The sequence below is a fragment of the Pelophylax lessonae genome, assembly GCF_965119305.1.
Source record: "Pelophylax lessonae genome assembly, chromosome: 13".
Classification (NCBI taxonomy): domain Eukaryota; kingdom Metazoa; phylum Chordata; class Amphibia; order Anura; family Ranidae; genus Pelophylax; species Pelophylax lessonae.
Window position 1 is genome coordinate 134735770 of NC_138780.1, and position 15225 is coordinate 134750994.

Here is a 15225-nt window from a genome sequence, read left to right on the forward strand (position 1 = left end):
ATGAGGTGACGCAAGTTATTCTGTGTTTGTTATAACAGATGCCACTAATTACTTCAAAACCTGTGGATTTTCTCAAGAATTCAGAGCTGTCCTAGTTCTCTACACGCTTCCGGTGTCATCTCAAAAAGTTCCCCTAGATCTTGGGCTACAGAATGATTAACCTTTGGGCCCTTTCACACGGGCTTTCTGATCAAGTCCGCCTGTCAGCTTTTTCAGGAGGACCTGATCGGATGCTCCATGCACCTCTATGGAGCAGCGGATGTCAGCGGTGACATGTCCGCTCCCACCCACTGCTACCCGATCCAATCTTGTCCGTGAAATACAGACGGATGGAAACCCTATTTTTCATCCATCTGGAGGATCGGATTGGATCGGATGAAAATGGACAGGCGGTCCGTCTTCATCCAATCTCCCATAGAGGAGAGCAGAGATCAGACAGCTCCGTCTCTGCAAAGTAAGCGGAGACAAACCTGTCATCCGCCTGCTTAGCAGGGATCGGCGGATCGATCCCCCGCTGAGCAACACGGAGTCCGCCGGGTGGAAAGCCCGTGTGGAAGAACCCTTTATGTTTTAACCACTTTTAGAGGCGCCTCCAAAGACGCCCAAAAAATGTTCGATAAATGCCCGCAACAAAAACGCCCAGGTGGAGCGGAGCCATATCCCTGTGCTAATAAAAATTCTAAGAAAAATTCTCTTTTTTTCTGGTTCTGGACATGCTACAGAGCTGAAACGTCACAGGTACACTTTTTAGACCCCCCAAAACACTAAATCCAAAAAAAGTCATGCCTGCCTCCAAAAATGCCCGATAAATGCCTGCAACAAAAACGCCCAGGTGGAGAGGAGCCCTATGACTGTGCTACTAAAAATTCTAAGAAAAATTATCTTTTTTTCTGGTTCAGGAACATTTTAATGGAAAGTCGGATCACAAGTCGCTTCAAATAAGACAAGGAGGCGACTCCCATTGAAGTCTATGGGACAAGTCAGATACAGGTCGCCTCAAAGTAGTACAGGACCCTTTTCAGAAGTCGGAGCGACTTTAGTAGTGCCAATTAAGACGGCACTCATTGATTAACATTGCTTTTGTTATGTCAAGCGACTTGGGGCGACTTGAGGGCACACAAGTCGCCTCACAAGTCGCGGCAGTGTGAATGGACTCTTACAGGAATTTTAGCCATACCCTACGGTACTCAACACTACAGCCAAAAAAAAAAAAAGGGTTTTTGGCTTTACGGAATTCAGATTCATTCATAAACTCAGTCATGACTGGTACTCTTTAAATTTAAATTCAAGCAGATGGCAGAATTTTCAGTCACAAATGGTCCCTTTAACATGAAGTGCTCTAAACTGCACCATTAAAACAAATACTTCAAATATTTGAAGTGAAAAGGAAATGCACAAAGGTTTGAAGGAAAAAATGCCGGTGACTCAGCTACCCTACGTTTCATCCGGGAAGTAAGATGAATTATATTCTATAGAAAACAGAAGGGATTTATAATGCGATCCATCTGAAGCAAATACGAGGCTCACCCCCTCCCCTCCACAGCAGCACATAAAGTACATATAGTCATGTTAAGTTTTCAGAATTAGAGAGCGAGTTAAAGTAGCTGGGGACTGACTTAAGCTGGGTATACAGGGGGAGATTTGCTAAAACTGGAGCATGCAAAATCTGGTGCAGCTGTGCACAGAACCCAATCAGCTTCCAGGTTTTATTGTCAAATCTTAATTGAACAAGCTGAATTTAAAAGCTGATTGGCTACCATGCAGAGCTGCATGCACGGCAGATTCCGAGTGACCGTTAACAATCCTGGCATTCCAGGAATGTAACTTTTTTAAACTGATAAATTGATGGGTTTATTTCCAATTTATGATTTACTGCTGTCCAGGGGCTCTGGGCTTCAGCAAAATGGCAGCCTCCAGCAAGAAGAAACAGGAGCAAACCTGGAGGCAATTACAGCACACAATTTTGGTAGTGTAATTAATAATGTTGAATGTACAGTATATTCCTTGCTAAAGAACATTATTTTTTTCCCCAAGTTGTCATGAGTAATGTTCCGCTTTATTATTTCATTAAAATGTCTGGAGGAGGTTTTCACCTTATAAAGCCAGTGTACGTACAAATGCAACCCCTCTACATAGCCCCATCGTAGGGCATGAAGATAATAATTTACCCGTGGGTCAAACTTTACTACTGTCTAAGGATGGGATTGCGATGGAACCTATTTACGCGTTTCAACAGAATTTAAAAAAGTCTACTTCAGGCTTCTTGTTTGCTGGGCCCTGATGTGTAAATGATTACAGATTCAGATGTCCCAGTATACAGATAGCATAGTAATCTTAGTTGATAAACCTAAGATTTAATATTAGCAGCAATGATCCCCCCACAAAGTTTGAATCATGCTGGTAAACTTTTGGATGATTAGTATGTGTACGGACATGATGTTGAAATCTGTACCAGCCCTTTTAGTCTTGACAATTTATTGGAGGTATTAATATACATTGAAAATATTATTCTATTTTTCTTTTGATGATATCCGTAGTTCCTTTAAAGTCTCAGGGTAGTTCCTTTGTCTCTGATTACTTTTCTTGTTGGATTTGTAACTGAAATCCAAGAGCATGCATGCCACCTCACATAGAGTGCCTTGGAAACCTAAAACCCACAATCCCAGAGAGAAGACTGGATGGTTAAACCAACTCAAGAACGGAGAGATTACTGGACAAACAGCAATCCCAGATTAAATGGTTATATTCATTTAGGAATGAAATGAACAAAATATATAAAATAAGGCTGATCACACTGCATCAAAGTTCTAGCACCTAAATATTGATCTGATCCATTAGCACAAACTCTTGAAAAGGTGCAAAGTAATTCCCAATAAAACTCCATGGAGCCGTCTCCTGAACATCTCCAGCCCCAGGAGATGGCAAGGAATTAGGCTATGGGGATCAACTTCGCAAGTGTGCCAAGTACCACAGGATACAGACAATTACACATATGGGGCAAGGGAGGAGGTAGAAAGGAAAAGTACACCCAAGGAGAGTCCCATAAAAATATAAGTCACCAGACAGCAAGGCAGCCCTCGATGAACTGCTTACAGTTATTCAATTTGGGTGGACTTACTATTTGCTGTATCCAAAACATATGCATTTTATGCATAAAATATACATTTGCACAAATCCGCTGACCTGGAAGCACGCAGTACTTCTGACCCTGTTGAATTCCATATCAGTAGTTACTAGTCATGCTAACCTGCATTTTATGAGACGCTGATGAACAAAACAATGGATTGTTTATCCTAATTTCATCATGTGACAATGACCGGAAAAAAAGGTATCAAAGGAGTTTTCTTCACACTGCATAAAACAAATCTTCACTCACAGACTAAATGCAGACAAGACTGTTTATCTTCTAAAACGGTCTTCATGCATAAAATATTATATGCGTGACAGGTAACAGAATAAATGGAATATTTTGTAGATTTTCATTTTAAACTGCATTTAGCAGGAATCGGTCAGGATATAAATACAGGAGCTGCTATTGCCAACTTGTTTTTGATGAGTCAAACTGGGTAGCCTAGTCCACGAGACATATGTGGTAAGTCACTAACCCAGAACAAGCATATGAATATGAAGTCTCATGACACTTTGCTGGCTGCATACTCATACTGAAAAATAAGCATATCAGCTTAAAAATGTACATTTTTAGTCTAGGTTCACACTTATGCAGTGCGATTTTATATTGTTTCTTAGTGCGAATTCAAGGTTAATGACCAGTGCGACCAAATGCGGGTTCAGCTGCCATTCCAATGCGTTCTCATTTGCTCTTACGAAAATAGCACAGAATTGTAAAAATTACACAGGAATCACATTATCTTTGAACAGACATGCGTTTTGCAAGCAGTTTCTATTCAACTATATGGAGCTCAAAATCGCATCACACCAAAAATGCACAGGACCTTTCTTAAAATCGCATTGAATTAGAACTGCATATATGTAAATGACCTATATAGAAAAGCATGCTCTTTCACTTCCATGTGTTCTGCAATCAGGGGTCAAAAAGTTGGCAATGATATTTGTGCCATGACCCATTTCCTTTAAAAGCATGGGTCCCCAACCCCCTGGGCCGCATACTGGTGCTGGCCATGCAGTGGGGGTCAGCAGCAGGTAGAGCAAGTCGGTGCAACCTGCACTGCCACAATCTGACCACCAGACACCCCCCTCCCCAGGTGATAAGCTGCATTCCCCCCTGGGCTGCAGTGCCAGTATACTGCCCATTCATGCATGGTGCCATTCACAATTATTCACACCACAATATACTGAGGCATGGGTTACTACAGCACTGAAGCGTAAATAGGCCTGGAAGCTTATGCTGGCCATAAACGATACGAAAAATCAGCTGAAATTCGGTCATTTGGACAGTTTGTTCATTTTTTAGCCAGTTAATGGGCACAAATTGGTAATTGGTTGTAACATTTTTGAGACGAAAAAACGAAGGACAAGTTTGGAAATTTTCTCCCGAACGAATGATAAACTGAAAGGTTAATGTGTTTCTCATCCAAACTGTTTGCACTAGGTATATGTGAAAAAACTAACAAAAACAGATTCATTTCTGTCCATTGAACAATTTATCCATCACTACATGATGGCACTATCGCTTGCTCTCACGGCGAGTGTTCATTTTTCGAAAATTAATTTGAACGATTTTTCATATAGTATATGGCCAGCATCAGTCAGGTTTTTTTTTTGCTTGTTGTAAAGGCCCTATTGAGGATATATAGTATCTCTTTACCTCTGGTCTTGGAGCTATAACAGGAAGGGAGGAAAAAATGCTTAAGTGCGGAGGGGGGAAAAAACACCACAGGCTGAACAAGAAAAATGTGTGTGTATATTGCTAGTCTAAGGCTAAGAGGCGACCCTAAAGGTCATGGGTGGGTGAAATACTAAGGTGCAGACTGCACTGAAGTTTGCCCAGTCTAAAGCTGGCCATACAAAATAAAATGACCGATTCCCCCATCCACCCATTCAACGTGGATGTGGGAATCCTCCCAGCAGTGTCATTGTATTCTGACAGAGGGGCGACTCCCCAACCTCCAAAATACATACAGTCAGGTCCATAAATATTGGGACATCAACACAATTCTAATCTTTTTGGCTCTATACACCACCGCAATGGATTTGAAATGAAAAAAACAAGATGCACTTTAACTGCAGACTTTCAGCTTCAATTTGAGGGTATTTACATCCAAATCAGGTGAAAGGTGTAGGAATTACAACAGTTTGTATATGTGCCTCCCACTTTTTAAGGGACCAAAAGTAATGGGACAATTGGCTGCTCAGCTGTTTCATGGCCAGGTGTGTGTTATTCCCTCATTATCCCATTTACAAGGAGCAGATAAAAAGTCCAGAGTTCATTTCAAGTGTGCTATTTGCATTTGGAATCTGTTGCTGTCAACTCATAATATGAGAACAAAAGAGCTGTCACTATCAGTGAAGCAAGCCACCATTAGGCTGAAAAAACAAAACAAACCCATCAGAGAGATAGCAAAAACATTAGGTGTGGCCAAATCAACTAATTGGAACATCCTTAAAAAGAAAGAACGCACCGGTGAGCTCAGCAACACCAAAAGACCCGTCAGACCACGGAAAACAACTGTGGTGGATGACCGAAGAATTATTTCCCTGGTGAAGAAAACACCCTTCACAACAGTTGGCCAGATCAAGAACACTCTCCAGGAGGTAGGTGTATGTGTGTCAAAGTCAACAATCAAGAGAAAACTTCACCGGAGTGAATACAGAGGGTTCACCACAAGATGTAAACCATTGGTGAGCGTCAAAAACAGGAAGGTCAGATTAGAGTTTGCCAAACAACATCTAAAAAAGCCTTCACAGTTCTGGAACAACATCCTATGGACAGCTGAGACCAAGATCAACTTGTACCAGAGTGATGGGAAGAGAAGAGTATGGAGAAGGAAAGGAACTGCTCATGATCCAAAGCATACCACCTCATCAGTGAAGCATGGTGGTGGTAGTGTCATGGTGTGGGCATGTATGGCTACCAATGGAACTGGTTTTCTTGTATTTATTGATGATATGACTGCTGACAAAAGCAGCAGGATGAATTCTGAAGTGTTTTGGGCAATATTATCTGCTCATATTCAGCCAAATGCTTCAGAACTCATTGGACGGTGCTTCACATTGCAGATGGACAACGAGCCGAAGCATACTGCGAAAGCAACCAAAGAGTTTTTTTAAGGGAAAGAAGTGGAGTGTTATGCAATGGCCAAGTCCATCACCTGACCTGAATCCGATTGAGCATGCATTTCACTTGCTGAAGACAAAACTGAAGGGAAAATGCCCCAAGAACAAGCAGGAACTGAAGACAGTTGCAGTAGAGGCCTGATAGAGCATCACCAGGGATGAAACCCAGCGTCTGGTGATGTCTATGCGTTTCAGACTTCAGGTTGTAATTGACTGCAAAGGATTTATAACCAAATATTAAAAAGTGAAAGTTTGATTTATGATTGTTAATTTGTCCCATTACTTTTGGTCCCTTAAAAAGTGGGAGGCACATATACAAACTGTTGTAATTCCTACACCTTTCACCTGATTTGGATGTAAATACCCTCAAATTAAAGCTGAAAGTCTGCAGTTAAAGCACATCTTGTTTGTTTCATTTCAAATCCATTGTGGTGGTGTATAGAGCAAAAAAGATTAGAATTGTGTTGATGTCCCAATATTTATGGACCTGACTGTATATCAGTTCTGCAGCCAACAGCAGCGGATCAAGCAAAAATATACCAACAGGGAAGCTGAACAGAAAGAAGCTGATTGGTCTGTTCAACTACAGCGACCATGCTTCAGGGATATGACAAAGCAACAGTGAAAGGGGTTGGGCCAAATTATAACCCTGCCAGTGGGGCTTGAGCAATTGCAGCAGGCTTTTGAGACCAAAAAAGAAAAAGGCTTGTAAATTTAGAGAAGGGACTTCAATACTGAATAATTTTATTGCATAGTTATCGGAATGCAATACTTTTTACAATAGCAATCACGTTAAGTGAATGTGTGATTTGCACAGGCTAGACAAAACTGAGTCATTTTAAATTAGCCCCCCAGGATCTTGCACTTTCCTTCCTTTCACTCCCCTGTCATTCTGTTTGGATGTAATGAATGAGGAAAAGTCATGTGTAAACTTACAGTTGTTGCAGAAAGATTAAAGCTTCCTGTTGCTTTGCCCTGAATTATTGTGAAGTGTATATCTCTGTAGTATACAGTATCTCACAAAAGTGAGTACACCCCTCACCATTTTTGTAAATATCTTATATCTTTTCATGTGATAACACTGGAGAAATTACACTTTGCTACAATGTAAGGGCCGGTTCACACTCTTGCGAGTGCGGCGATCGCATGTAATATCGGAGAGCACTGCTTCTTCATTACATGCGATCGGATGTGCAGTGCGAATTCAGCCATACACTTTGTATGGCTGAAATTCACACTGCACCCGCACAAAAGACGCACAGGTCCCTTTTTTCCAGCCGCATGAGGATCGGATCGCACAGTGGTTCACACTTGTGCGATCCGATCCTGTGCGAACTGTCAGGATCCTGTGCGAACTGTCAGATCGCACTGCGATATGCGATCAAACTGGGGGTGTCGTTAACATTTAATTGACACCCCCTGTGCAGCCTTCCCGCATCGTACAAGTGTGAACCGGGACTTAAGTAGTGAGTGTACAGCTTGGATAACAGTGTAAATTTGCTGTCCCCTCAAAATAACTCAACACAGCCATTCATGTCTAAACCGCTGGCAACAAAAGTGAGTACACCCTTAGTGACAATGTCCAAATTGTCCAAAGTGTCAATAATATGTTTTGCCACCAATTATTTGCCAGGACTGCCTTAACCCTCTTGGGCATGGAGTTCACCAAAGCTTCACAGGTTGCCACTGGAGTCCTCTCCCACTCCTCCATGACGACATCACGGAGCTGGTGGATGTTAGAGACCTTGCGCTCCTCCACCTTCTGTTTGAGGATGCCCCACAGATGCTCAATAGGGTTTAGGTCTGGAGACATGATTGGCCAGTTCATCACCTTTACCCTCAGCTTCTTTAGCAAGGCAAAGGTCGACTTGGAGGTGTGTTTGGGGTCGTTATGTTGGAATACTGCCCTGAGGCCCAGTTTCCGAAGGGAGGGGGATCATGCTCTGCTTCAGTATGTCACAGTACATGTTGGCATTCATGGATCCCTTAATGAGCTGTAGCTCCCCAGTGCCGGCAGCACTCATGCAGCCCCAGACCATGACACTCCCACCACTATGCTTGACTGTAGGCAAGACACACTTGTCTTTGTACTTCTCATCTGGTTGCTGCCACACACACACACTTGACACCATCTGAACCAAATAAGTTTATCTTGGTCTCATCAGACCACAGTGATTCCAGTAATCCATGTCCTTAGTCTGCTTGTCTTCAGCAAACTGTTTGCAGTCTTTCTTGTGCATCATCTTTAGAAGAGGCTTCTTTCTGGGACAACAGCCATGCAGACAAATTTGATGCAGTGTGCGGCGTATTGTTTAAGCACTGACAGGCTGACCCCCCCCCCCACACACACACACACACACCTCTTCAACCTCTGCAGCAATGTTGGCAGCACTCATACATCTATTTCCCAAAGACAACCTCTGGATATAATGTGGAGAATGCGCACCCAACTTCTTTGGTCAACCATGACGAGGCCCGTTCTGAGTGGAACCTGTCCTGTTAAACCGCAGTATGGTCCGTGCTGCAGTTCAGTTTCAGGGTCTTGGCAATCTTCTCATAGCCTAGGCCATCTTTATATAGAGCAACAGTTCGTTTTTTTTAGATCTTCAGAGAGTTCTTTGCCATGAGGTGCCATGTTGAACGTCCAGTGACCAGTATGAGAGAGAGAGCGATAACACCAAATTTACCACACCTGCTCCCCATTTACACCGGAGACCTTGTAACAATAACGAGTCACATTACACCGGGAAGGGAAAATGGCTAATTGGGCCCAATTTGGATATTTGCACCTAGGGGTGTACTCACTTTTGTTGCCAGTGGCTTAGACAATAATGGCTGTGTGTGGAGTTATTTTGAGAGGACAGCAAATTTACACTGTTATACAAGCTGTCCCTTCACTACTTTACATTGTAGCAAAGTGTCATTTCTTCAGTATTGTCACATGAAAAGATTTGATAAAATATTTACAAAAATGTGAGGGGTGTACTCACTTTTTTAAAATAATGTATTACGGGGAAAAAAAAATGTATGCATATTAAAAGCACACTTTTTGTGAACTCTCCACCCCCACCCCAGTGACCTTCACTGTGTGGTCCTGCTAGGTGCCACACAGCGTTTCTACCTAAAATGTGCCACACAGCTTGTTTTCATAATAGGCATGCATGCCACAGTTCCATTCATTATCATTGGTTAGCATTTTTCTGCTGGATGGCTGGAGTATGGCTGGACTATGGCTCATTCATAGGAATAGATGGGGTACACTATAAAGGCGGGTCGCTCGGGAAATTTTGGCTGGAAGGCTGTGCAATCTTGGGCAGGGCACATGTTGAATATCGCTGGAGAAGCAAGGTAATTCAACTTAAACTAAAGGCAACAATTTTTCTTTTTTTCCAATTTCGAAATAGAGTAAGGGAGGCTTAAAACTCTTGTTCGTTATTTCACCATCTGTGTCCCATAGGATAGATTTTCCTTCACTTCCTTTCTTATAGCCAAAAGTGGAAGCAAGAGAAAAATCCTCTAGGAGTGAGGAAACCCCCGGTTATCACCAGTGTCCCCATAGGAGGATTTCTTCTCTATTCCTGTTCTCTTGACAAACCAACATTTGTGATTTTCTCTCACTTTTACTCTTGGTGAGAGTGGTACACCATACAAATAGAAAGGCTGAATCTCTCCAACCGGATCACAGGCAGCAATAAAAACCTGACAATTTCTAATCCCTCTTCATTCTATCCAAAAAGTAAAAGTTTTTCCTTTAGTTATTCTTTACTGTGGCAAGCTGTAATAAGGGCACTCATGTACAGTAGATTTATTTATTTTTTTTTTCCTTTAACCACCTCCCACCCGGGCCATTGTAGATATGCAGCCGGGCAGGAGTCTCGTCCTTCTGAATGGACGTTCCGGAACGTCCTTCAGAAGGAGAGAGATCGCGCCGCCGCGGGCGCGCGCAGTGGCGCAATCTCGATGTGCCTGCGTCCCTAGGACACAGAGCAACAAGACTCGGCAGGAGGGCCCTGTGATTGGCCCTCCTGATCACATGACGGCTGTGTCCAATCACAGCCGTCATGTAATGTCAATACAGCCGTTGTAACGGCTTCGATCTCTTCTCCTCCTGACAGATCCTGTTAGTGTGAGGAGAAGGAGAGGATCGATTTTGCAGCCGGGGTGATCAGTGAGTATTTCTGATTACTCACTGATCACAGGGGGGGTCTGTGCTGGTAATCAGATGACTGATTACCAGTGCAGCCCTGGGGGGAGGGGGTGCCACTAGAGCCACCAGGGATGCCCAACCATGACCACCAGGGATGCCCACCATGGCCACCAGGGATGGCAAACAGGGCTCAGAGAGCCTGCCAGTGGTGCCCCCCTATCAGTGCTGCCCACCAATGCCATCTATCAGTGCTGCCCACCAGTGCCCGTTATTGCCATCTATCAGTGCCGCCCACCAGTGCCCATTATTGCCCACCACTGCTGCCCATCAGTGCCCATCAGTGCCCCCCATCAGTGCCGATCAGTCCCGCCCATCAGTGCCACCTATCAGTCCCCATCAGCGCCGCCTATCAGTCCCCATCAGCGCCGCCTATCAGTCCCCATCAGCGCCGCCTATCAGTCCCCATCAGCGCCGCCTATCAGTGCCCATCAGCGCTGCCTATCAGTGCCACCCTATCAGTGCTGCCTATCAGTGCTGCCTATCAGTGCTGCCTATCAGTGCTGCCTATCAGTGCTGCCTATCAGTGCTGCCTATCAGTGCTGCCTATCAGTGCTGCCTATCAGTGCTGCCTATCAGTGCTGCCTATCAGTGCTGCATATCAGTGCCTCCTCATCAGTGCCTCCTCATCAGTGCCTCCTCATCAGTGCCTCCTCATCAGTGCCTCCTCATCAGTGCCTCCTCATCAGTGCCTCCTCATCAGTGTCTCCTCATCAGTGTCTCCTCATCAGTGCCTGTCAGTGCGGCGTCATCAGTGCAGGAAAAACTTATCCATTTACAAAATTTTATAACCTAAACAAAAAAACTTTTTTTTTTTTGTGCACCAAAAAAGAAAAAAACCTGGCGGTGATCAAATACCACCAAAAGAAAGCTCTATTTGTGGGGAAAAATTACACAAATTTGGTTTAGGTACAGTGTTGCATGACCGCGCAATTGTCATTCAAAATGCAACAGCGCTAAAAGCTGAAAATTGGTCTGGGAAGGAAGGGGGTTTAAGTGCCCAGTATTGAGATGGTGAAGAGATGCACCATTTTACCAAAAGTATTGGGACGCCTGCTTTTACACGCACATGAACTGTAATGGCATCCCAGACTTGGTCCGTAGGGTTCAATATTGAGTTGGCCCACCCTTTGTAGCTTTAAACAGCTTTAACTATTCTTGGAAGGCTGTCCACAAGGTTAAGGAGTGTGTGTCTATGGGAATGTTTGACCACTTTTCCAGAAACACATTTGTGAGGTTAGACACTAATGTGGACGAGAAGGCCTAGCTTGCAGTCTCCACTCTAATTTATCCCAAAGGGGTTTCTCCAAAACTCGCTCATCCGTGTCTTTATGGACCTTGCTTTGTGCACTGGTGCGCAGTCATGTTGGAACAGGAAGGGGCCATCCTCAAACTGTTCCAACAAAGTTGGGAGCATGAAATTGTCCAAAATGTCTTGGTATGCTGACGTTTTACTCCGGTCTGAGCGCGCTGAGAAGCCTACCTCTTGATTGTTTTATTTGTTTCTCTGCTGGTGCAGGAGGGTCTAAGAATTAGGTGGCAGTGGGATATCCCTGATCTTGAGAATGATGACTGGGATGATGTGTGGGATTTCCCTTTTAGATCTCTGGTTTCATTAAGAGATCACCTAATTCAATCTAAGTTGGATCATAGAGCCAACTTTACTCCACCTAGGTTACATAGGATGTTTTTTTTTTTTTTTGTTTAGTTTTTTTTAGTCAGCCAGCTGATCCAAAAAAAAAAAAAAGACAAAAACAAATGGATTCCCTCATCCACACATTTTAGGATGATGGCGGGATCCTCCCCACTGCCCTATTGTATTCTGACACTGGGGACTCCACTGTCAGAATACACTGATCAGCACTGCAGCCGATTGGCTACAGGTGCTGATGGAACACAAAATTCCCAACAGTCCTGTTCGAGAAGAGTGATTACTGACTGGGTGGACTCCTCTCAAACAGGAATGTCATGGCATATTGATCCATGGCAAGCTTATAAGTCCACTGAAACATATTGTATACAGTAAAGTGTTAGAAAAAGAACCTAAAAAACAAGTCTAAAACTTTAGGCTTCACTAACTATTAAAAGCAACATCTGAAAAGAACAACATTTCACCTTTCTGCAATTCATACAGCTGTATGTTGAGAGACCGGATCTTAGAGTCAGATTTCAGTATATCATGGGTAATTATAGGTTTTCATAACGTACTGCAATTAAAAAGGCAAAGCAAGTAAAACCACAGGAAAGGAGTCCTTACTATGACCCGAACTTGGGAGGAGGAAAACAAGTGCTACAGAGAGCTCCAGGCCTGCGGGCAATGTGTAATCTACAACACCTGGCTCAGATATGCCAAGACTGCCAATGACCTCCTTAATCACCAGAAGCATAAATAACACATACACAAGAGAAAAAATATTCTACAAACTTCAAAAGCAGCTAAAAGACCCAACACTGGCTTATTGCCTGTTTTTACTGCACAGAAAAGATCAAGTATAACCAATTGAATTTGTTGGCAACAAAACAAGTTAAAGAAACATATAAGCAAAACAACAGACAACCAAAAAAAGCAGTCTTGGGCTCCGTTCAAACTCATTCGACTTGTCATGAGACTTTGGACACAAACCTTTGGTGGAACGGGGGATTCGCATCTTCGATGCGCAGCCAGCAAATCTGTAGCAACTGCGTGATGCTATCATGTCAATATGGCAAAAAATCTCTGAGGAATGTTTCCAACACTTTGTTGAATCTATGCCACAAAGAATTAAGGCAGTTCTGAAGGCAAAAGGGAGGTCCAACCCGGTACTAGCAAGGTGTACCTAATAAAGTGACCGGTGATTGTATATCAGATTAACATGTTTTACACTTTTTATTTATTTTTTTTACATTTCTTCGGTAGCTTCCTGGTTTCTTGCCTAGGCAAATTATGCCATTCATTTCAGGAGTCTTCAGGAGGGGAGGGGTTTTCTCAGCTAAGCACACTCGCCTGCATGCATGCTTGCGCTAAGGGCATATGGATTCCAGGAAGTAAATGCTACATAAATCATTTGCCCTTATTTAAGATGGCCACAACCAGAAAGGCTAGAGGGTGTGTTTCAAAGTGATTTCTCAACAAAAAGCATGCAATCATGGATGGATGGGGGACTTTGCTTTGAATATTAAAAATAATTAAATTGTGTTTTTAGATGCAATGAAAAGTCTGTTCCAAGTACATTTTGTGTACACAGCATTGCATAGGATTTGATCAGATGAGGCTACCTTTGTCACACTTTGGATATATATTAATAAAGGTTGGCAGCTGATGTTTTCAAGTTTGTTAAAGAGCAGTATCTTTTTTTCTAAACTCCTTCTGCAGCATGATCTATGAATGAATTACAAACCAGACCAAGCAAAACTTTCTAACATGTAGACCTCTGCCCAGCATCAAGCCCCACAGGATGAAATGAAAAAGGATCAACTTACCCAGCTGGATATGCAACAAGGCCGGTCTTCGGGTCACAGGAGAGACCTCTTCCAGCTGACACCGTGATACCCAGGACCTTCTCCAATGTCACCTGTCATAGACAAATCAAAGTTACAAGCTTAGCACACCGACAGCTGGACTACTTGTGGGAGACAGGCCTGTACACACAGCAAGACAAAGAATCACTGTTATATTCTGCAACTTCTAAAACTTAACTGATGAAACATTAAAACTGAACTTTGGCATCTCTAAAATTTCACCTTGCTGAGCCCCACACACCAATGCTCATTTTTGTCTAGGGGATAATAAATCAGTTGAATGAATTACCTTTATACACACACATGCATGCTTCCACCTTTCTGTATGACCGATCCGCCAAGGTGGCTACTCTTCCCTTGCTTGACCAGTCTCAACTTTCATCATCATCATGTACAATGCAGGGCGAGTGATCCTGCTTTGTAAATGAAGACGTTGAGGGTAGGCCCATATTCCAGGAGCATCAGAGAAATTCCAGGGGAGCAAGGAATAATTCAAGTAGTGTGTGAGAGTGTAGAGGGTGGGGGCACGGCAAGGTGAGCTGTTCAATATAGCTGGAATAAAGAATGGTTCAAGCCACAAAAAGACATACTGTAAATGCAAAAAACAAACAAGGTAAATACCAGAATAAATTTCCCCATTGGAACATTTCCCTTCACCTCTTGTTCCCATGGCAACTGTAAACTATTGGATTTCCAATCTGTCAATGTCCACCAGGACAAACACAGATAATGAATCTTCCCAGAGGACAGCAGTAACTCCCTGACAAGCGTTAAATATTTATATAATTAGAAAGTCGGCACATTAAGTTAAACCCAGTGAAAAAGGTAGCAAAAGCCAAACTCTTAGGATTAATTCCTTTAATCAAGACTTTTTACATCTAAATATATTAACAGATGACAGGTTCACTTTAAAGTAAAATATCAAACACAAACGCATGTTTATCTGGTCTTTGCATCTCTGATCACTCCATGACTGACATCTCTACTGATATGAGAGACACCCAAAGTAGATGACAGGCTTTATTATCAAGTTTAAACTTGGACTTGTTTATACTAGGAAGGTTGATCACGGTTTTTAAGAGAGGATTCTTTTGAAATCCTATCGTCTCATCTTTGGATATATTCCAGACATCTACGCCCTGTGTCTTCCCACTTGGTATCTAACAATCTATCCCTCTTGTGACCTCCAGGCAAATGTCATTTCAACAAACTGTGAAGCCTCAAAATTGTATATTTCAAACCACTTTCTGAGTCATCTCCTGGGGGCT

At 43.0% G+C, this 15225-nt stretch overlaps 1 protein-coding gene across 5 annotated transcripts in view; it reads right to left on the reverse strand.

Annotated features, from left to right (window-relative positions):
• The window catches only part of MAPKBP1 (mitogen-activated protein kinase binding protein 1), a 288826-nt gene that overhangs the window by 150240 nt on the left and 123361 nt on the right, over nucleotides 1-15225 (reverse strand). For all 5 annotated transcript variants that reach the window (XM_082275307.1, XM_082275308.1, XM_082275306.1 and 2 more), the window contains exon 3: nucleotides 13919-14010. In XM_082275307.1, the coding sequence (XP_082131433.1) occupies nucleotides 13919-14010 (92 nt within the window). The remainder of the gene's footprint in view (nucleotides 1-13918; nucleotides 14011-15225) is intronic.